This window comes from Numenius arquata, chromosome 17 (genome assembly GCF_964106895.1).
Source record: "Numenius arquata chromosome 17, bNumArq3.hap1.1, whole genome shotgun sequence".
Taxonomy (NCBI): domain Eukaryota; kingdom Metazoa; phylum Chordata; class Aves; order Charadriiformes; family Scolopacidae; genus Numenius; species Numenius arquata.
Genome location: NC_133592.1, coordinates 3,196,329 through 3,223,297, shown reverse-complemented (window position 1 = coordinate 3,223,297; position 26,969 = coordinate 3,196,329). Strand labels below are relative to the sequence as shown.

The 26,969-nt window shown below is 45.1% G+C and overlaps 1 protein-coding gene across 2 annotated transcripts in view; it reads left to right on the top strand.

The window, feature by feature from the left end:
* Positions 1-26,969, top strand: part of RPTOR (regulatory associated protein of MTOR complex 1) — a 136,446-nt gene that overhangs the window by 19,929 nt on the left and 89,548 nt on the right. For both annotated transcript variants that reach the window (XM_074160420.1, XM_074160418.1), the window contains exons 4-6: positions 15,075-15,233; positions 18,681-18,827; positions 24,676-24,851. In XM_074160420.1, the coding sequence (XP_074016521.1) occupies positions 15,075-15,233; positions 18,681-18,827; positions 24,676-24,851 (482 nt within the window). The remainder of the gene's footprint in view (positions 1-15,074; positions 15,234-18,680; positions 18,828-24,675; positions 24,852-26,969) is intronic.

Here is a 26,969-nt window from a genome sequence, read left to right as displayed (position 1 = left end):
TAACTCTAAACTGACCAGAAAATTCACAGGACTTTTTCTTGCTTTCTCTCATCTTGCTCAATAATGTTGACGCTTCTGTTGTGATTTCTACTAGTCCAAAGGAATCCCAACGGCACCTCGACACCAGGTGCTTTTTGCAATATTCTTCTTTATTCTCTGATAGAAACCGTCCCAGTCCTGCCACAGGAAGGTCACAGACTGCTGTTGATAACTCTTCCTAAGCAGGGGTGCGGTGGAGAAAGGTGTCTCAGGGACACTTAGGTTCCTCCATCGCTCCTGAAGCGCATTCTTAATGCTGGAGGAGCGGGACCTTGCCTCAGTGAAAATTAATGTTTTCAGTTTTATAAAATCTTCCTTTTCCTGAGAGTTTGTGCCACGTGGTGTTCTTTGCACAGCTAATTGTGAGACCACTGGGAAACAGGTGTTTTGACCTCCCCTTTTTTTTCCCCTTTTTTTTTTTTTTTTTTTAAGCTGTACTCCTGTAGGAGCCAGGAGCCCTGGGCACTGGAGGGCTGTAGGTAAATTTGGTTTGCATGTGAGATTACTGAAAGAAATAAGGTTTGGAAGGTGCGGAGAAGAGGAGTAATGGAAGACATGGTACTTACGGTACACAAGAGTTGAGGATCGTGGGCTAGAAGAAAAGGAAAGCTGCATTCTCTGCTATATTTAAGGTAGACTTTGGTCTGATATTCTTATTTTGATGTGTATGGAGGTTTTGGGAGGTTTCAGGGGAGGGGGAAAGAGCTCTGGAGACCCTTGTAGCAGTTTGAATATCTGTTGTCCGCTGAAGCTGGTTGCAGTGGCCCAATGTCCATGTGCCTTTGTCTCCAAACAAGATTTGGAAAGGAGCTGGTGGAGGCACAGACGAGCGAAGATGTTCTGAGATCCTACAACACTGGTTTAGTGGGACCTTGCTTTGCATGGAGACCTTTGCTTCAAGTTGAAGGTCAATTCTTCTGTGGAATTTGGGATTTATTTTTTTTTTTACATCCTCTGGTAACTCAATGGAGTGTGAGAGGTTTGTGCCTCCCTGTGAGTTTAACCATAGCAGGGTCTGTAATTTGTCATCTGTGCTCCCCCTGCCCTGTCAGACCAGTAGCTCCGGGGCTTCTCTGCCTCCCCTTGTGATAAAGCCAAAGCTTTAAAGGTCACATCTCAAAGAATTTTTTTTCCCCTTACACCCACTTGCTTAAATAAACCGAAGTCAATTACGCTATTGATTTTTCTAATTGCTAAATTGTTATGTCCCTTTTTCTTCTTCCACTTCCTCCTTTCTCGCTAAGACGGTCAGCTTTGATTGTCCGATGGAATTAGCTGTGACTGTTTTGTGATAGCTCCACCTGGATGGGCATCACAGGAGCGAGGGAGAACAAGGATGGGGGATGAAAATCCCAGGTAGAGGAAGGACCAGAGAGGTCTAGAACTTTTGGGAAAGCCTTGGGAAGGGTGGCTTGAAAGCAAACTCCGACGTTTGAGGATGCCCGCAGCTGGAGCGCCCCTGGTCACTCAGGGTGGGGTGGACACTGTCACACGGTGGTTCTACTTCTGCTCCTTATGCACGTCTCTTCTCGATGCTCCATTACTTACGTTAGTGTCGCTCAGTAAGAGACAGGCAGTAACGTACCTGAACTCTTTAGTCTGGCAGATCGAGGCATGTTCCAGGTCTTTCCAGCCCATTTAATTGATGTGGTTGTACCCATTTTTTTTCCACTCGGTTCGAAGCGGTGCCGTAATCAAGGAGGAGCAACTGCAGCAATCTTTTATTGAAATGGGCCCAGGGGAACTGAGAAACTTGGTACTAATTGCGAGCAGGCATTGCCTGTCCCTTTTATGTGGGCATTAATAGAAGTGTTAGTGAAACTATGGCTCTATGTTCTCTTTTCTTCCAAGTTCCTGATGCCAGGCTGAGACTCTTGACAGCTTGTGTGTCCCATTGTGCTTAACTAGGCAGGGTTTTAAATAAAGGTTTTTCCTTTTTTTTTTTTTTTTCCCTAATCCAACATGCTATGGTGTGCAGTGCCTCTTGCAGCTTGTATCCACCAGTGAGCGACAGTCTCTGAGGACACATCTACAATACGGACAGATTATCCTTTTTGTGGCAAGCCTTCAAGGAAACAGTGACGCTTTTCTGATCAAACGAGGCTGCTTCTTCCCCTCTCCTCCTCTGCTTCCCAACAGTTTTCTCTTAATTTCAAAGGAAATGCAGCCAAGATACTTGAAACAGATAATTTAAAGCCTCTACCTTTTTTGTGCATGTTTTCTGTTTTGATGCTGTTGTTTCCCTCATTAGATATCTCTGGGCTTTGATACGGTGTCTGAGGTTTCATTCCTTGCGTTGCTTCCTTCTGCCTAATTAATTGGGAAGTTGCCTGCTGCACATCAAAGGTTGAGCATTTCCTAAAGAGTAACTAGTTAAGCATGAAAACTAATTGAACACATGACCTAATTATTGGTCTCTCTGTGAGTCATACTTTTCCTTTATTTCTGTAGGGTTTTTCTTTTAAAACAACAGCAAATACTAATTGCTCCTGCAGAAGAAATATTGTAGTAATCCAAAGGGGCAAATGTAAAAATTTGCACTTGGTCTCCCTACTCTGCAGATGTAGGAACGTGTAACAAAAAATTAATAAGAATTTTAAAAAAAAAAAAAGACATTGTGACCTTGTTTAACAAAACCAGGTTTTCCTAAGAGGACTATGTCTGTTGTTTTTATTTCCTGACAGCCTCTTGAATTTGGCAGCTATTTCAGGCTCTGCAAAATTTTGCTGTATCAATCCTTTGCTGTCTTGTTAGAGATCAACTGTCTGCAGCATAAACCAGCATTTTTTTCCAGGAAAAAAAAAAGTCTGCCATAGAAGAGGGGTGAACAAGTATAATTGATAAATGCCAAAGCCAGTTATTCACATTCTCATTCTATCTGAAAACTTGTGCCCGTTCTGAGTTTGACCACTAGCCACGTACTGGTTTTGCAAAATACCCCTCCAGAAGAGCTGGTAGTTTAGCCAGAAAAGCACAAATTGTAAATACGGTGAATAATGAAAGCCACTTTTTTATGTCTTGTGAATGTAGAGAAAATTAGGGCAAATTAGGCAGTATCTGACTGGGAGTTTTCCTTTTGGTAGCTCTCCGAGAGTGATGCGCGACTGCTCACCCACGGCACGGCTTGGCAGGGAGAACACAGGGTCTCACTTTAAACCATCAACAAAGATGCCTTACCTTGAAGCTGCTCTCTCTTTTGCTAAAAAATCTGAACTGGGCCACCTATTTTCTTCTGCTTGGGGGCACTGGGGGTTGGGGGGAAGTCACGGTGAGCGGCTGTGGAGATCTTGGCATCTGAAACCACTGCGGAGGTTCCCTGGAGCGTCGCAGCCTGAGCTGCAGCAGCGTTTCTGGAGGCAGTGCTGGTGTGTCTGCCTTCCCGGGGGAGCCGCTGCACCACCTGTACCGAAAAATCTGTGTTAGCAATGGTAACTAAAGCATTTGGGAATGAGCTCTGCGAGTGGGAAGCTCCCCAGGTAGAATGCATCTTTTAATTCTTTTATAGTGAGGGGGGGGGGGGAAATAATCTGATAAACCTTTAACACATTACAAAAAATAAAGCAGAAACTGCAAAATTGTAGCAGTGCTGTCCTTAATACTCATTTCTCTGAGATTTTCCTGGAAAAATGAGGCACGAAAAGGAAAAAAAAAATAGTTACAGGCATGAAATGATGTGAAGAAACATATTCAGAAGCAGTAAAGACAAGGAAGTGGCATTAAGCTGTTGTGTGAACTGAACTGTTCATGCATTGCAGCTCAGCAGTGATCTGCCATCCTGGAGCGAAGTCAACAAACTTGCAAAATCAGTTTAGTGGGAAAATCCTCTGGGCCTGGCCATCTCGCTGAACGCTCCGAGCAGGAGTGACCTTGAGTGAAGGAGATGGGGCAAAAGGGGGAGCTACTGCCGAAATCTGGAAAGATAAGTTTGAACCACAACGAGAAGGACGTTTAACTTGTAAGGAGACAGAATTTCTTCCCAGTTCATCAGAAAGGGGATGCAGTGGTGGGGCTGGTTCGGTCAGTGCATCTCTCTGGAAAGTGCCAGGCTTCAGAATCGCTGACCTCCTCCAGCGGCCGCTGCTCTCCTCAGCTGTGCTCTCACCGGTGAGCAGACCAGTGTCGCTGCGGGACATCCCACCGTTATTTCTGCACCATTTAAACAGCTCCCCTTGAAAATGCAAGGAGCGACCTGGTAAAATCTCCCTGGTGCATGTTCAGTGAGGTCTGCTTGGTCCAGCAGCAGCTACGGGCATGAGGCCATCCAGAACCAGCTCCTTATTGCACCCCTTGCCCTCCCACCCCTTGTACCCTGCTTCATTTGTGGGTGCAATGGATCCCCCTTGCCAAGGTGGAGCATCTTGAGGCTGCCTCTGAAGTGCTCCATCACCCAGTGTCTCAACTCCTCGTAATTTTGAAATCCTCTACTCGAACGCAGTCGTTCCATGACCATCCCTTCTCTCGCTTCGCTGCCCGTGAGCTTCTGACAGTGAGATCCATTCAGATGTTGGATACTTCTCTCTGGTTTGTTTTGTATTTTGTCATCAATAGGAGGCCAGAGTTGGCAGAAAAGCAAGATTTGTGCCTTCCAGTGTATTTTCATATGACCGTTGTACTCATAATGTCAGTTTGTCCTAAGATGTGAAGAAAGACCCGATACTAGAAGGGCTTCTTGAAAGAGATAAGCAGCTCTGCCTGCTCCAATCTGATTAACGTTTTTCTGTAATTACCACCCAGCCTCTGTGTGACCTATTTAAAAATACCTTGTCTTTCTGTTGGTGAGAGTCGGGAATCACTGGCGATTAGAGGCAGGAGGAGCTTCTGCAGATCCACTGGCATCGCCCCTGGCACTCCTCATCTAGTAAATGCCACCAAGTATCCCTGGACAGGACTCAGCCGCTGCAGACCTGGACACACAAATGGCATTGGATTAGATGAGCTTCTTTCTGAACAGATATCAGAGTTTTGTACGAAACTTAGAGCATTAGCAAAGAAAACTATTTACCTTTTCATTTATATTCCTGCTCATCTCTAAGGCAGAATGAGAAAAGCCTGAAATACCTTGGGTTTAACTCCTTTCATATGGACCTCAACAAAACATAAACCTCTGAATGATGGTTTTTCCTTCTCATGACTCTGTTAATCTGAATGCCTCTTCATTAAGCAATTACTTTGTGATCAGAGGAAAACCTGAACTTGCTAAAGAATTATTAGGTATTGAGAAGATTAACTTCTTGTCCCAATGTGAGTATGGGGTACTGGTACCTCCTGGTGGGGAATTTGACCAGAATATGAAGACAACCAGTTTGAGGATTCACTTACACACCAGACTGGGGTCCTGCAGCCTCAACTGGGCCCCAAGTAACAGCTAAGTTCATATTTAAGAAAGAAGAAGATGTAAAGCCTGAAACTTTAAAGAGATCTTAAAATAGAGGTTATGAAGAAGGAATAGTACTAGAATGACACTGTCGCTTAGGAGTTACGTTATTTGACTAAGTAGGTTTTAAAGATGTGTCCTGGTGTGTACTTCAAATCCTGTTAGAGCGTTTTGGGATGTGATCCATCAGTCCTGAGTCTGAGCATAGAGATGTGGCATTTAAGCAGCAGATTTAAGTTCTTTTACAATTCCTTTTGTTTAAAAGCAAACAGTTGTTTACACAGCCATCTCTTTGGAACAGACAGGGAGGGATTCTGACCGTACGGAGAAGCTGGTGGGTCTAATGTCTATAAATCGTGGAGCGCACTTGTGTGCAGCGCTTGGAATTGCTGAGAAGCACACCCGCCTCCCGAGTGTCTCTGGTGTAGCAGGTAGTCAAGGTTAGTACTCTTGATTTTTGTCTTCCCTGTCAACATCAGTTCTCGGGAACAGACTGCTCCAAGGTATTTTTTTTATTTTTTTTGGAAGTATTATTGAATACTGAATCCACACAATGAGGATTAGGTACTTTAGAATTCATTTCACATTGGACTTAAAAGCAAGGTCAAAGACTCTGCAGAGCAAAGGTAAAGTCACTCCACTGCTGACTACAGGCAGGCGAGTAAATGTTCCACCCTCGTGGCTTAGCTCCGGTAATGCATTTTGTCCTAGACATCTAGCAAATTAAGCTGTTTAAGTCCTGGGCTGCGTGTGAATATATTAGCAAGTAGGAGATTGAGATGGATTTTTAAAACGCAACCAAACATCTCCTGAGGACTTGACTAAGACTTGCAAGAGTCTTCCTTGTGGCTTAGTTTAGCATTTAAACTTAAGAATCTCTAAGTTCTAGTACATCTTCACTGTAATTAATATTTTTTGAGTTAACAATAACTAGTAATATTATCAGAAACCTTTTCTCACGGCCTGTATTACCCAGGTTAAGCTGTTGCTTGTAACATCCGTTTGGGATTTCCAGCGTACTCCCTTGTACTTAAATATGCAGGTTTTGATTATCTTTGATTAATCCTCATGAATTTGCATCAGGGTAATTTTGTGTGCCCACAAGCTAAAATTAAAACACCTAAAAGGTGTTTTTTAAAAAAAATAAAAAAATAAAAAAAAGCCTGGAATCTGTGGATATGGTTCAGAATAGTTTGTATTTGCATACATGTTGTGGTCATTCCAGCCTGGGCTGATGCTCTGAAACACTCCCTGCCACAGTAACTCTGAATAACCCTCTGGCAGCCTCAGACTGTCGCGTTTCTGCTCGCTGCCTTTTCAGTCATGGTTATTAATGTGTGGGATGATTTGGGCTGATCCCCTTGGTACTTCACAGCGACTTCCCTCCATGGGCAAAATTAATGATTCTTCCCCCCACCCGCCTGTTTTATATCAAGTCTTTATGTATGGACTTTCTTCCAAATCTCATGTTAAGATCTTGCTAAATATCTTCCGGGAATCCAAATGGGTTTATATCAAAAAGATACTTTCTCTCATCTCCGTCCTCTTTGATTCTTTAAAAAACTCTAGAAGATAAGAGTTTGATTAAAACACAGTGTGGCTTCTCATTATAGATGCTAAATGGACTCATCCCCGAGGTGTTTATTCATGTTTCTGTTTGTTTATTATTATTCCTACCAATGTGCTCAGCATGGACATCAGACTGCTCTGGAGTACCTCTGGATTCATTTAAAATATTGCGCTGTGCTTCCTGCTTTCTCATCCCGGTGCCCGGGCAGTTCTAAGCCAGGGTTACCCTCTGCACTTACAGCTCAGGAATTCAAGACTTAATTCAGTTTGCACTTTCAGTACCGAAACTTCTGGAGCTGGGGTGGGATGTGGCCGCCCTGGTGATGCCATTGTTGGTGGCCGGTTGTGGCCACCACTGGCTGTGGCAGCCTCTGGGCGAGTCCTGGGCATGTGCTTGTTGGTGTGCGATAGGTGTCTGTTTCTCCAACGATCTCCAGGGTTTTCCCCATAACTTTTTTTTTCCTGCCCACGTACCCATTCTTTGTTGGGCCTTTTGATTTTCTGAATGGTCCCATAGCTCAATAAAATCACAGAATGATTAGAGTTGGAAGGGAGCTTAAAGATCATCCAGTTCCAACCCCCCTGCCCTGGGCAGGGACCCCTCCCACCAGACCAGGTTGCTCAAAGCCCCATCCAGCCTGGTCTTGAACACTTCCAGGGATGGGGCATCCACAGCTTCTCTGGGCAACCTGGGCCAGGGTCTCACCACCCTCACAGCAAAGATTTTCTTTCTAGTATTTAATCTAAATCTTCCCTCTTTGAATTTAAAACCATTCCCCCTCGTCCTGTTGCTACACTGCCTGATCAAGAGTCCCTCCCCATCTCTCCTGGAGCCCCTTTAGGGACTGGAAGGGGCTCTAAGGTCTCCTCGGAGCCTTCTCTTCTCCAGGCTGAACAACCCCAGCTCTCTCAGCCTGTCTTCATAGGAGAGGTGCTCCAGCCCTCTGAGCGTTTTCATGGCTCTCCGCTGGACCCGTTCCAACAGGTCCATGTCCTTCCTGTGCTGAGGACTCCAGAGCTGGACACAGCGCTCCAGGTGGGGTCTCAGGAGAGCAGAGTAGAGGGGCAGAATCACTTGCCGCGACCTATTCAGTATTTCAATTTAAATGCGTTAAGCTGAGTAAAGTAACGGTAACACCAGGCTTTGAATGAATGATGTCTTGCTTGGGAAGAGTAGTGCCAGCGTTCTGGCAATGTTCCTTCTTGTTGTTTTGTGTGCTTCCAGGGTGTTAAATAGCTTAAAAGAAGTAAAACGTCAGTGATGTTGCTGTGCTGTGTAACACCGTCATGCGTTTGTATGGCTGTGAAACTCTTTGACGTCTCTATGTGCCTGTTTTCTTTGTCTGAGCCAGAGTTTGTTCCAGACAACCGGAGGAACGTGTTGCATCAAACTGGCAGTTGCCCCATAAAAGGTGGAATCGGAATTAATTCAATTTTGTGTTTTTTAACTTGAAGGGAAGCGAAATCCAGGATTTTTAGCGTTCGTTATTAATGGGCCTTCAAACAGCTGAGAAACATCTCCACTTTTTATTCTTTGCATATAAGACACGGGTCTGGATTCTCTTACTGTGGAAAGGGTTATTAGCAGGCTGTTAGGTGTAAGAGGTTCTGCTGCCGTGTATGGCCACGTGCCCTCGGTGTGCTGGGCTTGCTGGGGTCCTCCCGGGTGAGGGACAGGCAGGACCCGACCCTCAATTGGGCAAATTTCTGTTGTAGAAATACCCGGTGTCTGAAGGTCCTGTGTCACTTCGGTAGAGTTGGAGCAAGGGGAACGGTGTGGGTTTGGGTCCGTCCAGGGCCAGCATCACACAGCACCATTGCCGTGCCTTGAGTAAGTGTCCTCAACGTTTTAACCCGTAACAGTCGGTTTGACGAAGCCGACTACAAAAGTTCCCTAACAATTTTCCTGCCGTTTCAGAACCTGCGATGAGGTCTCCTCTCCCCCTTTTTTCTCCCTGCTCCCTCGTCCCCCACAGAGCACGCTGGCTGAACTGGCCTGTGGAGTGACAGCCACCGTTCTGAGCCGTCACCTCGATCCCTGGGGCGGCAGCAAAGCGGTTCATGTGCCAGGGGCTCCAGTGGCACCCGGTCCAGAGAGGTGGCACCAAACCCATGCTGCTTCAGCCCTTGGCACTGCTGTTTCACTACTCTCGGGTTTCAGTAACTTATTTCTTTGGAAGGCTTTTTATATTTCTGTTGGGTTTTTTTGTTGTGTGGTTTTTTTTGTTTGTTTTTTTTTTTCAGATTTGGGCATTGGTCCAAAAACCACTCTCTTGCAATAATTAGATTGCTTTGATTCCTTTTAATTAAATCACGTTAAGTAGGCTGGCTGCGTGCGCGGCAAAGTCTCGGCTTTAACGTATTTTTCTGCGTTTGGAAACTGGGATTCAAGTCTGATCCGAGTCACAGCCCAGCAGCTGCGCCACGTCCCGCCACCTCCCATTTATGTAGAGGTTCACCTTGAACGGCGGAGTCGCTTTGAAGAACAAGGCGGAAAAGATCCTAAATCGTTACAAGGAAGAATTAGGTGATGTTAGGAAAATATTTTCCTAACAACAATGGAAGTGCAGCACTGGCTGCCTTGCAGGGCTTTTGGGCATGAGCCGTAGGGAGGCTTTAACGTGGGTGTAACTGATGCTGCATCAGGGTGGCTGGGCTGGGACCGGTCGCCTCATGAAATCCAGCCCAGCTTTGCTTTCGGAGTTTAGAGGGGACGGAGCAGTGAGGTAAGAAGACTTGAATTCAAGGCCTGAATTTTCTAAATTTGATTGGAAAATTGGTTTATCCTTGTATTTTTTTTTTTCAGGGGGGAAAAAAAAAAAAATGCATCTCCCTGCTGGAAATGCCGTAGTGCTCCCGCATGAATCCGTCACCCCGCTGGGTTGGGGGGTGCCAGCGGTGACGGAAACCTGCCTGCCTTCCAAAACGCCTTCTCCCCGCATTGCCCATCAGTGACTGAGCAACATCAGCAGCTTAAATCGCTTGCTCTCAAATTGTCACCCTCAGCACTCTGCATCTCTCCCTGTTTATAGCCCCAGTGCCGAGGTGCGTGTCCCGCTCCCAGCGCTCGCACGGTGGACGTGGCTCCGGTCCTGCCTTCTCAGGTGGCACAAAAGCCCTTTGTCACGGAGGTGCTGAGCTCTGCAGCCCCTGTCCTTCCGCACGTGGCTCGGGGACAGCCTGGGAAAGGGCTGTGACTTGCTCTTCGCCTCGTTCTTTGTTTTATGGTTTGGCTTCATTCAAAGTAAAAGAAATAACCTGCAATTAGGTGAAGTTTCCAAAGCAGAGCCATTAATTTAAGCACAAAATCCATCCAACTGTGGGAGTTACTCTATGCAGCCAATACACACTGACATTTCCCGGTGAGACCAAAGCTGATGAACACGGTGAATTAGTTTTTCCCTTCCAGACAGACTCATCTTGGAGAGGCTACTGCTAATGGGTAAATGTGGCGGGGGCGGTTATTTATCCTTTAAAAGAACTAAATCCCTCCTGAGACAACGGGGACGATGCTGGTGCTTTATGGCTGCCGCTGGTCGTGGTGTGTGGGAGCCCCAGTGAGGCTGGGTGAGGAGTGGTCTGGCTTCCAGCTGGAAAACTCTGCTTTATTTGCCCGCTGACGGCTCTCGCCTGGTGTTTCCCACACCCACTAATTGGCTAATTACGCCGGTGGTGTCATTCCCCGCTGCTGGCTCGTTTGGGCCTCGCTCGTCCCAGTGAAAGGGACCTGGAGCTGGTGTAGATCCTAATGGCAGTTTTCCAACCAGATATAGTTGCTCTTTGTCTTGGATAAGGAAACAATATGATTTTGGTAGATCACGTCTTTAGAGAATCCCTTTTTTCTCTCTTAAAGATGATTGCTTTGATTTTATTGTGATAAGAAGTTTGGAAATAATTTGCAAAGTAATTCTGAGAGAGCGTGTCAGTAGGCAATCAGCGTAACTGCTTCAGAGCAAAACTGACTCACTTTAAATTTCAGCGTTAAGAATGGTTAGTGGTAATGGCCACAGCAAAACCATCCAACTCATGCACATGGTATTTAGCCTCGAACTGTTTTCTTTTCCCGTTCTGGGTGCCAGAACTTCTTCCTATTGAAATTCCTCCTATTTCCCACAACTTCGTTAATACAATGTTTTGTCAATCCAGAAGTTTGTGGCATACTGAAAATTGGAATGTCTTAAAAATTAACATCGTAACAGTATTTTTAAACAAACCTATGAGAAAAAAGGTTGGATAAACCAGTTGAGTGTTTTGCAAAAGTGTGGCAATATTCTATAAACAAGCAAAACTTTTCATTTTGCCTGCGTGAGCGGAATAATGAGGATAGTCTGGATCACGCACCACAAAGTTATTGCTTTTGACAGGAGCTCTTGAGTGAGACACCGAGGTGACCAGAAAATCAGATTCACAGCAGAAAGGCAGCTGACATCACCAGCGGCAGGTCGTGCTTGTCCATCACGGCGCTTCCTCAGGCTCTTTGACAGCTCCGAGGCTGCGGATAAGAGCGACAGATACAACTGGGCATCATCTGCAGGGGGATCGAAACCTGCACGGTCTTGTCTGGTAATTGCGTCAGGAAGCAAAGGCTCCTTCCAAACGCCAGCAAATCTCTGCCACCAACACCCGAGAGAGGGCAGGGGAGGCCAGCGTGGTCCTCGGACGCAGAAACAGTCTGCAGCTCGTCAATAGCTCATAAAACCAAAGGGAAAACAAAGCATAAAGCCTTGTGTCTGTGTGATTTCAACAGAATTTCTGGGATTGAGCCCAACAGACCTTTTAAGGGTTCAGGTCAGGATCTCTGTTACCTTCTGCACTAACGATGGCTTGAAGGCATCTGGGTGGAGGTGGAAGGGAAGGAACGCAGCCAGCATGGCCAGGGAGGATAAAGGAGTGATGATGGAAGGAAATATGGGACGATGACGAAAGGAAACTATTCATCAATAGGGTAGTGATGCTAAAATGCAAAACTTTTATATGAGGGCTAAAGCGATGTTTAAAAATTGCTTCGTCATACTGTGAAAGGAAAGGTAGAACTGTTGAATCAGTGAATCCTCCTGGACCAGCTCATCTGGGTGTCAGCGTGTTACACACGACTGGACACTGTAGGGCTGGTCATCACTGATGTGCTCTCTGGTGCAGCCCAGGAGCGAGCAAGGGTTTTGTGCTGATTCTCTACGTTCTTCTCAAAGACCTTCAGTTTCTGTAGTTCCCTTCTGGAAGGAGACTTTACTTGTTGTTAACAGTTACTAGAAATAGCTCCCTGTCCCGTGGAGCATCACATAAAACAGTGAGCTCCTCCTCCGTCCCCGAAACCAGCGCCCCACACCCTGGTCAGATGAAGAAGCCCTGGACATTTCTTGTAATTACTGTACTTATTCTCCTGGTACTTTTTGCACACCAATGAAACAAGCCTTGAAGATAGTTTTTAGAAAAAAAACCACCCAACAAGACACCGCCTGGTGTAGTTTGTTACTCGGATCCCTGTTCCTTGTCGTGTGTGTGTGTGAATGATGTGCAATAACCCCCGCCTGGAAGTCCTGAGCTGAGAGGGAGGACCAGGACTGTCTGCTTATTTATGGGCTCCCTCCTCCCCTTTTCATTCTCCTCAGCCTTCTGTTTCTCAGTGCACAAATAATATGTTTGCAGTTTGGATCTTTAGATCTGCAAGCTTTAGTTTTAGAGTATGAATTCACCTCCATTAATTGCGAGCTGTATTCAATATTTATGCTGGAAGGACGTGAGGCGTGTTCCAATGAGCGGGTTCTCCTTTGAAAAAAAAGGAGCTGAAAAATCACCAACCGCTCCGGTTATAGTGTCTCGTGGAGATGCCGACGGGCAGAACGTGATTTAAGGTGCACATTTTGCAAATCAGTGCCTCCATAACAACACTGAGAGGGGAAAGAGCTATGGGGGGATCTGTGTTCAGATTAATGCAGCCTCTTATCTTTACTTAGTGCAGAACTTCCCAAAACGGATGAGTCTGTCAGATCACTGGTTCGTCCTTAATATTTTTTTCTCCTTTTGCTTGTTTTTCCTCGTTGCTGTAATCATGCAAATGATGTCGTTCATTGTATCCATCTTGCCTATCGGCTTGAGATGCTGAATATTAATTGAACAGCATGATATCTGTTTCTCAAGCTTCACAGATAAGCAAAACATTTTTATGTTTAAGTGCTTCATCCTCTTTTATTACGATATTTTAAGACTTTTTTATCTTTGTCATAGAAGAAAGCCTAAAAAGCCCAAACTTCTGAGACCGTGGTTTGGTTTATAAACAGGCTTTCAAGAGCAGATTTTTGTAGAGGTGTGTATACGATTGTCCTCATCTTAAACTTGGTTCTTTATTTCAATACATCGGCTTTAATTTTTTTTAAGCCATTGTGATTCTGGATTCTGAGTCTCTCTCTGCAGGTCTCCAGAAGAGAGGGAGAAGCAGGCTTTTATCTTTCAAAGGACAGTAGAAAGACTTTTTGTTATTATTTGGCCTTGCTTCAAAAAAACCCGCGCTTTTGAGTATGACAAAGTAGCTACTACATAGGCATCTTGAACTTAGTCACCTAAAAATGTTTTTGAAGCATTGGGGTTTTTTATATTTGGGTTTTTTTCCCCTCAAACACAGAAATGTGCTCTGATTTACGTGCTTCTAGAGGTGGGAACGACAATGGAGTATCCACAGCCAAAGTTCTGAGGATACCGAATATAACATTTTTCCAAGGGCTTTCCATCAGTTTTCCCTCTTTTCACCCAACTGTGTGAATGTCAGATTCCTGGGACTTTAGTGCACTTTGATCTTGAGAATGATGTTGCCTTAAAGCGTAAGCTGGTTTTGAGATGAGGTTGTGAGATATTGTTATATTCATGACCCTTCTTTAGGGAAGGGACCTGCAATACGGTCTGGAGTAACCTGGTGCCTGATCTTAACACCTAATAGCTATTAAGTTAATTTAAAAGTAAGTTAGTGTTATGCTAGACTGCTCTGGTTTTTTTTTCCCCCGTTTTTATCCGTCACCGAATGCTGAATAAAGTGGTGACATGCTTGCTGATTGCACATTCCTTCATTTCTCTGTAACTCTGTAGTCTCTTAGTATCTGTGGGTAACTGCTCTGCTCGTAAAGCTGCTGTGCGTGGTCAGCCGTGTTCTCTGCGCCTCGTCTGCGTGAGGAGCCGACACAAATGAGCTGGGGTTGGTTCTGGCCTGGTGGAACCCATAGTGGTGATGAGCTGCTGGGCTGGAGGGAGCTGCAGGCTCAGAGTAACCCTGTTACTACAAATAATCGTGGCTGAGGTGGATGAAGCACAGCTGCAGGAAGCTGGCCACGTTTCTTCTTGAAGACGAACTTTTTGCCATCAAAATTTTTCACTGTATCTGCTGTGGCTTGATCTGGAAAGGCAAGACTCCATCTAGGTTTAACGTATTTGCAGAGGTGTTGGCCAGGCTTCTGTTATACCCGTCATTAATAGAAGGGAAGTAACTGGCCAGGGCTTAGGAAGAGGATGAGGCTGCTGCTGTTCTTGTTCTTATTCCATGAAGGAGACCGGTCTCTATTCCCTGAAGGATAACTTCTCCTCTGTGCTTCGCCCAGGTATTGTCGTGGCTTTTAAGGCTTGAAGCAAGAGCTGTGTCCCTTTTCCAGGTGGGAGGAAAGCAACACTTCAGTGTGAGATTTGAGGTTTACAGAATATCCGATTTCTACTATTTTCTGTCTTTAAGAGGGAAATGTGTTCAGTTGGAGAAGTGCAGGGGATGAATTTGAGGATTAGAGAATTGTGCAGAGTTATTTTTGAGGCTGGCTAATGTTGAAAATGTATTTGACCTTCCTGAGGGGTTCCGAACGTTGGTAATCCCTGGGCGAAATGGATGGGAGTTCAGAGATGTGATAAACTCAGCCAAACCTGTGTTGTCACTGCATGTGCAATCCCACACACCCAGAGCAGACATATTTTGTTTATTCAGCTCTACAGTAAATGTTTTGTGTTTTCTTTTTCCAACATAAGCAGTTTATATACATGCTTCTATCTTAACTAGCTGCCTGCATCTTAAATAGATTTGTTTTCACATTTAAAGTGATTATCTCATGTTTTGTGTTCCTAGGCCAGGTACAAGCAGAGTCTCGATCCTACGGTGGATGAAGTTAAGAAACTCTGTACATCTCTGCGCCGCAATGCCAAGGAAGAGCGGGTTCTTTTCCACTACAATGGACACGGCGTCCCCAGGCCCACAGTAAACGGGGAGATCTGGGTCTTCAATAAGGTGCGTCTTTGCGAAGCAGCACTGCGCTGCTGTGTACATTCTGTTAGAGAACAACTGCATTTTCAGGGTTTAAAATGTGTTCACAGGTACTTTTTTCAACCCCCTGCTGACAGCTGTTTGCTTTCTCCGGGTTATTGAAGTCCTGAGACCACGCAGGTTGTCCCTCCCCTCCCGGTGGGCAGTGGGTCTCCTCTGGGATGCTCTAACCCCAACAGGCAGCTGCTTCCACATGTTTCCTTGGCTTTTTGGGCATAACACCCAGCTCTGTCCCGGCTGGAGCAAGTAGTGGGGCTCCCCCAGGGACTGGGCTCTGCTGCCTTATCTCACTGCCTGACTATTAAGTTCTTACCATAAAGTTTATGCTTAAAACGTCTACAAACTCCAAACAGCCGTCGTTCAGGGCAGCTGGAGATCCTGCGTGAAGATGATACACTGTGGGGCTGGCTGGGAGCGGGGCACAAGGTGCTGAGAAGCCCCCGAGTACAATCATAGCTATCTCTTTTTTTTTTGTTTAAAGACTTTTGTCACTTCTGCTTGGCCCTGGTTTGTAGCCATAATTTGTACATCTGTGTAGATCACACGCAACACCTTTCCAGTGAGCCCAAGTGTGACCTAAATGTACTTTGCTTTCCCTTTAGTTAAGCTATTTAGTGGCTATTAAAGGGAGCTGAGTTGGAACGGAGTCCTAGGAAATGGAGAGAAACTGCTTGTAGCTGAAAACTACATTCAGCTGACATAGGACTTGCAGTCGTTATTATAGATATGCTCCTGTTTTATTTTGGGGGCTTATTGAGTTTCCTTTCTCATACTTCACATGTATTATTTTTATAATTGAATGAGCATTCACTGGTAATTTGAAAGAGCAGGGTCGAAGGGAAGGGGAGAAAGTGCAGGAGGGCATCCTTTTATTCTGGTGCATCTATATTGGAGACTTGATTAGCATTCACACCAATAAACAATTGAGCTGAATACTAATTCGTTTTGAAGCTGAATTTGGTGTTTAAGAACAAATAAGGAGTGACCTTCTTCTTACTGAACAGCCAGTGGGTAATAAATAAGCCAGGAAGAACGCTGGGGAGAATGTGCTACACCTGGAAGGAGAGGAAATGAACTGCTGGAGGAAGGTGGATGTTGTGCCAGGTGCTTTCTGAGGAGCTGACGGGGTATTTGCCCGTTTGGTGCAGAATCAGGCGGGTGATGTGATTGTGGAGCCACGGGAGATCCGGGGCCGAGGTCTCTGCTTTATCTTACTGACTGGGGGGAAAAAAAAAAAAGTGATTGTCATAGGGGTTGATGGGGAAAAGTTGAAACTTAATAATTTTTGCAGCATGTTATCAAAAAGATTTTTAAAAAGAAATAATCAGGAGTAGAATCCTATTAAGCAAAGGATTAAGTTGAAGGGGGATACCGGGGGAAAACAATCAGCACTGTTTAGGAATCAGTCCTGAGGAGTTCAGTCTCGGGTCTGAGCGGAGGCTCATATTATCGCCCTCTCCAACTGAAATCCTAGAGGTACTGAAATTTGATGGTGCTGACATTTTAAAATCGGGAAGTCTCAGTTACAAGAGCCTGAAGGCAGAGCTGAAAGGGACCTTGAGATCATCTCAGCGAGGGGCCAGAAGGGGTGAAATGGGCCTTGCTGGTGGATGGGGCATGTTTCAGGCTGACCTGTGTTTGCCGAAGCAAATAAAATACGTCGGATTTATTCCCGTGGGGCCGGGCTGTGCGTCGTTCTTGCTATAATCCAGTCTTAACTGTAGCAATATGTGTTATAAATATAAAGTTAAAACAATACTTGCCCGTAAAATCTCACCCATTATACGTGTCAGAGCAGAGTCTTGAATCCGTAACTTACTGTGATTGGAATGTGCTTAAAACAAGTGATGTCCTTAGAAGAGGCCGGGGCCGAGCGTGAGTTGTTCGTGTATTGTTCTACCCTGCAACAACTTGCAAAGTTCCCAACTCCCTAAAACTTTGGCCTTTATAAACAATTTTTCCTATTAATTTTAATGAAACAGTTGAAACTGTTATATACGGGGAAAACTGCATTTTGAAATGACTTCCTATTTCCTACCTTATCTAACATATGGTTTATGATCACTTCTGTCTTTATAGACACTGATACGTGTCCTTGAAAATTTGATTTTTGTCAAAGTTTACTGGTTTTATTACAGCTATTTTAAGTCTCTTGACTTTAAATGGGAGTTATGATCCCATCCATCATTGTGCGGATGGTAATGGGGACATCAGGGCTCTGGTGTGGGTTTGGGGCAGAGCTGAGAGCCAGGGAACACGAGCAGGTTGCCCTCTGGCTGCGGATGGGAAGGTTGTGCAGCCGCGGGGTGTTGGTGGGGATTCTGCAGGCCCCGATGGCACAAATCTGCTCTGGTTCTTATTTTCAGTTCTGCCACTTAGTTTGGGGTATGGCCCTTCGTAGCTAATTTTCAAGGTCACAAAATCACAGAATGGTATGGGGTTGGAAGGGACCTCTGGAGATCATCCACTCCAACCCCCTGCCAGAGCAGGTCCACCCAGAGCAGGTTGCACAGGAACGTGTCCAGGTGGGGTTGGAATGTCTCCAGAGATGGAGACTCCACCACCTCTCTGGGCAGTCTGTTCCAGGGCTCTGCCATCCTCAAAGGAAAGAAGTTCCTCCTCATGTTTAGATGGAACTTCTTGTGGTCAAGTTTGTGCCCATTTCCTCTTGTCCTGTCCCTGGGCACCACTGAAAAAAGACTGACCCCATCCTCAATACTCTGATTTTTTTATCCTCCTTGTATTTAAAGAAGCTCTTGCCTCCAATTATTTGGGGGGTTAAGGTGGAAGAGAAGGAACAAAATACTTCATATTTACAGAAGCTAAATTGTTGGTTCTTCCCTCTGCGGAAGGCAGGCTTTGTTGGTTTTAATGTTATTGGGTAATTCTGAAGCACAGAAGTTAAAGGCTGTAATAAAATTATGAAGCATCTCATTAAACTAGGATGGGGTAGCTGCTGATGGGCTACATAGCCTTAATTATCAATCTTGATTTATTGATGGCGTTTTCAGTGTGAGACGTTTGATGTTAAATTAAAGACAGCTGGTTTACATCCTTTATCAGTGTTGCAGAAATGTGAGATAAAATTGGACTGTTAAATACTGGTTGGGGCTGTTAGCACATATCAGAGCACTCCCAGTTTCAGAATTTTAGTTCAGAGTTTAGTGTTTCAGACAATTCCACCGTAAAATCTGTTTGCCATTTGTGTTGGTGTTGGGTTCATAGTCTTCATTATGAGCAGATGTTGGTTGGTATTTGTGTTGATTGATATGCCCCATGTTCTACCTAGGTTTTATTTTGTGATTTTTAGAACTGGAAATTTTTTTGTGTCTCTTTTATTATCTCATGAGTGACAGTTCTGTTTCCTCTCTGCCTCTTTGTAACTCGAGTGGTTTTTTTACCTTCTTCCAGAACTATACTCAGTATATTCCTCTCTCCATCTACGACCTGCAGACCTGGATGGGGAGTCCTTCCATCTTCGTCTACGACTGCTCCAACGCCGGCCTTATCGTCAAGTCCTTCAAGCAGTTTGCGCTGCAGAGGGAGCAGGAGCTGGAGGTGAGAGCAGTCTCTCGCAGAGCTTCCCACGGGGGTTTGTGCCGCAGGGTTAGGTCTAAGCTTGCTTTGCCATACGCAGCTGAAAAATGCGTTTAAAGCTACGTTGGACGGCAGATTAATTTGCAAATAATTTTGCCACCCCGATCTTTCTGGTTCAGTTTGCTATCCTATTAAACTTGGAACAATTTTTAATACAAGCGCTAATTAAATGGTAATGTTAATAGAATCAGTTTGTGCCCTAATGGCCTTTTCTGCCGAGATAAATATTGAGGTGAACTAGACATATTTATTTTAGTTGCGAAAGTCTAGTATCTGGGTATGTATTTGGATGTAGTTAAAGTTTTGCGCTGTTGAACTGAACGTGAAAATGCAAACCAAAATAAAATAAACCTGATACACAGAGGGATTGTCGCTGGCGGTTTCGGTTTCACAGACTGCTTAAGTTTAATGTGTTCCTAATGAAAAGCTGTCTCCGAAGAGAGAAAGCACAAAAAGAGATGAGAACTTGGGAGTGATAGAAAAGCAGTTAAGGCTTCTCTGAGATAACTGAGAAAAGATAATGTTGTAGCGCTGCGTGGTGCGTTGTCTTCTGCACAGAGCTTCCTCCAAAACAGCACTTGAATAGGAAATACTTTTTTTCCCCCGTTTTGTTAGTACGTGAAGTGTGGGTAATGTGTGCGAGTGGAAAGCTGTGCGGGTAGAAAGCAGCGTATTGGGGAGACCTTATAGCAGCCTTCCAGCATCTGAAGGGGGCTACAGGAGAGGTGGGGAGGGACTCTTGATCAGGGAGTGTAGCGATAGGACAAGGGGTAATGGTTTTAAATTGAAAGAAGGAAGATTTAGATTAGATATTAAAAAGAAAATCTTTACTGTGAGGGTGGTGAGGCACTGGAACAGGTTGCCCGGAGAAGCTGTGGCTGCCCCATCCCTGGAGGGGTTCAAGGCCACGTTGGACGGGGCTTTGAGCAACCTGGTCCCTGCCCAGGGCAGGGGGGTTGGAACTGGATGATCTTTAAGGTCCCTTCCAACTCTAACCATTATATGATTCTGTGATCGGTCTCAGTAAGAAGAGTTTTTATTCCAGAGGCAGGAATCTGTCCCATTTTACCAGGGGGGGAGATGGACAGACTTCTGGTGAAACCAGCTTTTATCCTCGGGAGATTGTGGCTCCGAGGAGGGGAGGCTGAAGGTGGATCCAGCCCTGGAGACATCAGAGCCAGCTCACCTCTAACTGGGTTTTGGTGGGATGGGGAATGGGCAGGTGTGGAGATAATTTTGTCATTTGATTATAGCTCTGTATTGTGTATTTATAGTATTTATAGGGCAGCAATTAAGCTAATAAAGTCTGCCAATCCCCATCGTTCCTGATATGTCACAATGTTCAACAAATTCGGTGCTCTCGATCCAGGGACTGGGGCTTTCCCTGGGCTCAGGTAGTCTTGGACTGTTTCAGAGAAATAGCTCTGGATTGCTTTAATTTCCAACTGGATGGGTAGTTCAGCTAAGAATTTGGTTTAATATTTAGGTTAACAAAAGTACATATTTTGCAGATAAGAAACATCCATTTAGCAGCACAATGGGGTTATGATATGTGATAAATTAGTTTAAAATTTATCTTTTCCAATTGATCCTGCCTTTGTTTGTTTTGCTTTTGTCCTGATGTATCAGAAAGCTGTTGTGTTCCTTTCCCAAAAGACATTTTTCAGACCTGGAAACAGACCCCAGGTTTTAGAAGCTGGATTTCCTGTAGTTTTCCTGGGTGATGTGAGGTTTGGGGTAGCCGGGGGGGGGACGTGAGGGGGACAGGGGCACGGGGGCAGGCACCGAAGGAAGCTCTGGGTGCTCTTCATCATGTCGTGCTGGTCATCCCGTGAGCGTACAGAAACACACTGTAATTCTGGAGAATCGAGCAGGCACTTTGTGCTGCACTAACAGTGATCCGACAGTGGGCGGGTTATTTCTGATTAATCTTCTGTGTGACTGTGACACTGTGTTGCCTCTGACTCACACCGCTTTCCCGCAGCAAAGGGCTGCCGTTGTAAGGCCACAGCTGAGCTGTGCCGCAGGGAAGGCTGAAATGTGGCTGCTGCGGCCCGTGCAGCACAGCACACGTCTCACTTCTTGATTTTTCATCTTTAGTGTTGGAATTTTTAGCCCCGTGCCTGGCAGCAGCACCCTGTCCTGGGGCGTGCGTTGGCTGGGGGGAGCACCGGTTGGTTTCCCCATCAGCAGGGTGTGTGACTAACGAATCCTAATTGGAGCTGAGGAACCCACAGCTTTTAATTTTCCGTCTTCAACAGTAATTCTCAAAAAATTAACTTAATGACAGCAGAGCAGAATGTTATCTGGCATTAGCATCACGTCTCGGGGGAGAAGTTTTTCTAATCCTCTATCTGCTGGGAGTAAGGAACAAGGAACATCTCTTCCCCTGTAGCTGCGTTCACGCCTGCCCCAGGGGAGGAGGGTGCTCCCAGCAGGAACTGGGTGAAGCTGGTGGGTCCCGTCAACACCTGAAATAACAATAACTCCGAGTTTCCATCCTGGGCAGAGTTCCTCCCGCGTTTACCTTCAGCACCTCTGTTAATTCAAAAATACTCGGGTTTCTATCAAGGTCTTGTTTCTAATTGTACAGGTACATAAGTGTTTTCAGTAGCAGTGGTTTAAAACCCGTGTATTATTTCCCTCTCTGTTAATTACAAGCGATAATACTCACAAATCCGTTAGCTCTTCCTCTGGACGGACACAGCACTTGCCAGTACCAGACGTGAGTGCTCCTTAGCTTGGGCAGCTGCAATTTGTTTTCAGAACAAACTAATTACCACCATCTTATGATAGCGTATTTCGGTATAATTGATAAATTAATATTACCACTGTTATTTTGTCTGGAAGGCTGCGGGTTGTCAGTTGCCCTGGAATAACAGTAAGTAGCACAGGGAGCGCTGGGCTGAGAGAAGGAGTTTGTACTTCCAGAGCTGAGACGGGGAGATGCCAGCACTTTGCCTGGGGACTGTTTCTGCTGAACGAGGTTGTGAGTTATTGCCTGTTGCAACCTAAATTATAGGTTGCAGATAAATACAAATTATTAATAATTTTGAGAACATTTCATATATGGTACCTTTACATAGTTTATTTACTACTTTTACAGTTGTGAATGAGCATTTCTTTACCAGTTTATATTTTTAATCTTTCTTTAGCCTTCTACTTATTCCGTATCTTACCCTAATAAAAAGGTGCATTTGTGAGGGACCCAGGCAATCGAGAAAGTCTGACTTCAGTGGATGTTCTAAGGATGCAAAAATAAATGTTCACAGTGAGCTTTACTCACCCCTCTTTTTCCCCTTTTCCTTTTTTTCTCCTTTCGCACTTACTTTGTAAAATAATCTTTGGCTACATCATTATCCCTGCAAGTCTGACATGATCTGTAATTACTCGCTGGTATTGTATGTTCACTTTATGGTTGTTAATAGTCCATCTCCTAATGGGCAAATATTGACACTGGAGGTGTCCCCGTGGGTCTCGCTGCCGGGAGCTGGGCAGGTCTTGCAGAACAAGCTCCCTCCCTGTGACAGATGTCCAGTCTTTGGTGTTCCACACTGCTCAGAAAGCAGAAAATCCATCTAAATGTACTCCCCGCTTACGGACCCCATTTGTGAGGATGCCCAGAGGACGAGTCTTTCCTTAGGGAATGAACACCCATAACTAAGCAGTTTGGCTGCTTTGTATTTATCAATCTTTGAAGAGCTGATGCTCTTCCAGAGTCTCTCATGTATTTCTCCTCAAATAAAAGATCCTTTCAGTATTTTAATTACCCTTTTTTGCTATCGTTGTACAGCTTAAGCTTTATTGAGAAGTGCAGTAACCATCGGTAGAGGACGAGCGATGACTGGCGCGTAGCTTCATTTCTACCCGGGCTACGTCCTGAATCTCTGCTGAGCACAGCTCAGCCCCACCGAGAACAGGGGCTTGGCTCATTTGGACAACCTGAGAAAGCCGGTGTGTGTCACTGCTGCCCCTGGGATTAGAATGGGGGAAAAAAAAGTATTTAAAGAATCAAAAAAAATAATAGGTTGCAGAACCAACCAAGAAGGACAGGGAACTGCTGGAGAGGGGACAGCAGAGGGCTACAAAGATGATGAGGGGCCTGGAGCATCTCTCTGATGAGGAGAGGCTGAGGGACTTGGGTCTTTTCAGTCTGGAGAAGAGAAGACTGAGGGGGGATCTGATCAACACCTATAAATACTTAAAGGGTGGGTGTCAGGAGGATGGGGCCAGTCTTTTTTCAGTGGTGCCCAGGGACAGGACAAGAGGTAATGGGCACAAACTTGACCATAGGAAGCTCCATCTAAACATGAGGAGGAACTTCTTCCCTTTGAGGGTGGCAGAGCCCTGGAAGAGGCTGCCCAGAGAGGTGGTGGAGTCTCCATCTCTGGAGACATTCCAACCCCACCTGGACATGTTCCTATGCAACCTGCTCTGGGTGGACCTGCTTTGGCAGGGGGTTGGACTGGATGATCTCCAGAGGTCCCTTCCAACCCCATATCATTCTGTGATTCTGTAATTTGAAAAAGCATCTGAAACTTCTCCCTAGCTTATCAGGCTGCTTTGCTAGACAAGAGATCTGTGATTGTGAGTCTGTTTCCATCAGAGACACCAAATAGATTTCCTCTTCAGACAGGCAGAATTTTTCAGGTATAAACATGGTAAAGAATGAGTTTACTGGTCAACTGTGTCACCGTACTCAGTTGGCAAAAAAAATGAAGCTGGCTGAAGTGTTGGTCTTTGAAAGAATGTACTTCTGTTATTTTTACTAACGCAGCGTGTAGGTCACTTTGATGGGTCTCTGCTTTCTAACTCGTATGTGAGAGGGCGATGAGGACACCCTGTGTGTTACATTTCTTTGCCCTCTTCCTTTAAGAACCTTTGAGTACCACAGGTCAACATTTGGGGTGGCTGAAGTGGAAGCCACTAACATGGTTCTGAGTGGTTTAGACAAATGGTTGTGCCCAATTAAATAAAAACTAATTTACTCTTGGAAAATGATGTCTTGTTAGAAGTCCTTGATCTTGAGATGCAAAGGCCTTATTTTAGAGTTGTTTTTCAGTGTAACACTCGCTGCTTAGAGCAGAAATTATGTTTTTTTCCTTCCAGAGGAATTATGTATAAGGACCTCGAAGCTTTTTACTAAAGCATTGATTAAAACGTGTACCTGCGGATAAGTTAATATTTGCATTGCAGAAGGCACTGCACATTTCTTCTTCTGGTTTTGTTGGAAGATGGCCTCTCTACTTACACACGGTCATTTTCTCCCTCCTCCCAGCTTAACCTTTTTGCTCTAGTGAAGTAGAAAGATTTTTGGGGAGACACCCAGGGGGTTCAGTGTTCTTCTGGCTCACCACCAGATCACCTCAATGTTCCGTGGCAGGAACTGCTGCCTCGTACAGCCAAGTGAATTCCGGTTTTCCATTTGAAGCTCTTCTGCAGTGAATGGTTATGAGCCATGGGAAGGATGGGTTTTGCTTAAATGTAAAAGAAGGAATAATTAGCCCAACTTGCTTCTACAGCGCTTGACACGAGTGGGCAGATGTGAAGTGAAGACTCAGAAGTGGTGATCACAGCTCAGTCTGTCACAGGCTGCTCGGTTTTGTGTGTGGTTTTGTTACGGTAAATATGCTTAAATACTGTTAGTTATATGTGAGTTAAGACTATGACTGGTGCTACCATAGTTTTAAATTTCTCCAAATCCAGAGATCCATCGAACTTGGAAGCTCTTCCTTAGATGTTTTTCAAAATGGTGTAGAAATTAACTTAACTGACTTCACCAACCAAGTGATTTCCTTGATCTCTCCAGGTGGCGGCGATTAACCCCAACCATCCCCTCGCTCAGATGCCTTTGCCGCCCTCCATGAAGAACTGCATTCAGCTGGCGGCGTGTGAGGCCAACGAGCTGCTCCCCATGATCCCCGACCTGCCGGCCGACCTCTTCACATCATGCCTTACTACACCCATCAAAATTGCTCTGAGATGGTGAGTATCTTCCTCCGGTATTGAAGGCAAGTCCATGATTTGTGTAGCTCGTCTGTTGAAGTGATAGATTTGTTAATCCAAAGGTTTCATCTAACCTAAAATTTCTCTGCAATATTGAATTTATAGGGTTTGAACTATGCATTTGGGATGGTGTTTTATTAATCAGAACTAGAAAGGTGAAAAATATCGTTATCTTCTACTTATTACATTTTAGATTCCAGCTCAATATCTAGGTTTGCTCAGATTAAGGGATTTACTGTTCTGGGAATTAAATATCTGCTTCTTCAGAGAGCAGAAATAGCACATAGTGCAATACAACTTTTTGTAAACTCTCCTTTGTACAAATCATCTTCCAAATATTGCGGTTGCTGTAAATAATACAGTGGCATTAAATAACGCTGTAGTGAAAGAAATTGAGCGATAAAGCAAAGAAAGATGTTATGAAATGACAGACCAAGTTAATTAGGCAGAAAGTTATAAAAGGCTGATGGAGAGCGGAGCTTTCGAGGAGCAGTGTTTTCACCCCACAGAGGATCACAAAGGGTTGCGGTGCCAGCAGAGGACTCGGTGCGAGGAACCCGGCGTGTGCCCCGGGACACAGCTCTGCCTTTTCCTGCCTCTGGGCACCTTCCCCTCCATCCTCTCGAGGTTGTGTATAGCCCAGAATGAAAACTTCAGGCTGTTTCCCAGGCTGGGCTGAGACAGGCGGAAGCTTATAGCCATTGCAGACGGTGGTGAGTGATTGTGTCACCACAGCTTCGGGGGTCGTTAGCTGTCTTTTGACAGCTAATTGTAATAATTTACAATTCTTACACTCGTTCTGACTTATATAAGCGACAAAATGAGTGAGTTACTTTCCCCAGGGTCTGGCTTAGACACGTAGTGCCTTCCCTTCTTCTGCCGGGGACAGCATGAGAACTGTTCACCTTTTTGTCCCGTTTTTGATGTCATGAGCTCGCAGGGTGTTGTCTCACAGCAGAGAGTCACGGCTGGCAGAAGTCTTGGATGATTTTGAGAATCGGAGCAAAGAGCTGGAGTGACGTTAACGATGTTTTCAAGGGAAGGTTTTGAGAGAGATGAGGAGAAAATGGTTTTTCTAACCTAGGTATCAGGGACCAGGAGTCTGAAGTAAGGACAGACTACCCAAGGAACGGCAAACCTCTAAGTCAGTTGGGCAGGTGCGTGCTCCTCTCGTAGCTTTAAAATCCTTTTCCTCTTATTTTGTCCTTCTTCTGTTGTAAAAAGAAAATACTACGTTGTTTTTCTGAGATACCAGTCTGGTTGCTGTACTAACCGCTCGTCAGAACTCACAAGTTCTGCACCAGGGCTGAGCTGCTGATCAGCCAGAGACACTTCATCTCATCTCATCCCTCTGGAGAGAATGAGGTGCCTTCCCTTCTGGGCCGGGCAAGAAGAGACTCCAATATATCCGTTGCTGTGACAGCCCTTCTCTGCTCCAGCCACTGTCAGGACATGGAGAGGAAATGGCCTCAAGTTGCGCCAGGGGAGGTTCAGATTGGATATTAGGAAAAATGTTTACACGGAAAGGGTTATTAAGCCTTGGAATGGGCTGCCCAGGGAAGTGGTTGAGGTGCTGTCCCTGGAGGTGTTTAAAAGACGGGTAGACGTAGTGCTTAGTGATGGTTTTCTATCAGAGTTAGGTTGAAGGTTGGACTAGATGATCTTAAAGGTCTCTTCCAACCTCGACGATTCTATGATTCTACCAGCTTCCTCCTCCTGACGTGGTGGTGCTGGCCTGGGAACTGCCTGCTGCATGAAAATTCTTAATTTGCCTGCACAAATGCTTCTCTTTTAACAGCTAAAGTAAGTTACCATGTGGCAAAATTCCTCTAGGGGAACTTTGAGAGATACTGTGGTTTATAACCAGGAAAATATGGCTGCAGGGAAGTACATCTATCATATGGCCGCTGTCGGGTCACTGCTGTCCACATGGGAAGGGGTTTAGATTTCTGCTGGGTTTATCTCGGGAGAAGGACTTTGGAATTTAGCAGAACACTCCAGCTGAGTAGCTCAAGGCCAGCAGCAACGAATGCGACTCGGTAAATACAAATGATGCTTTTTAAAAAATTACTTGTTGAATGGAGTCCAAAACTAATA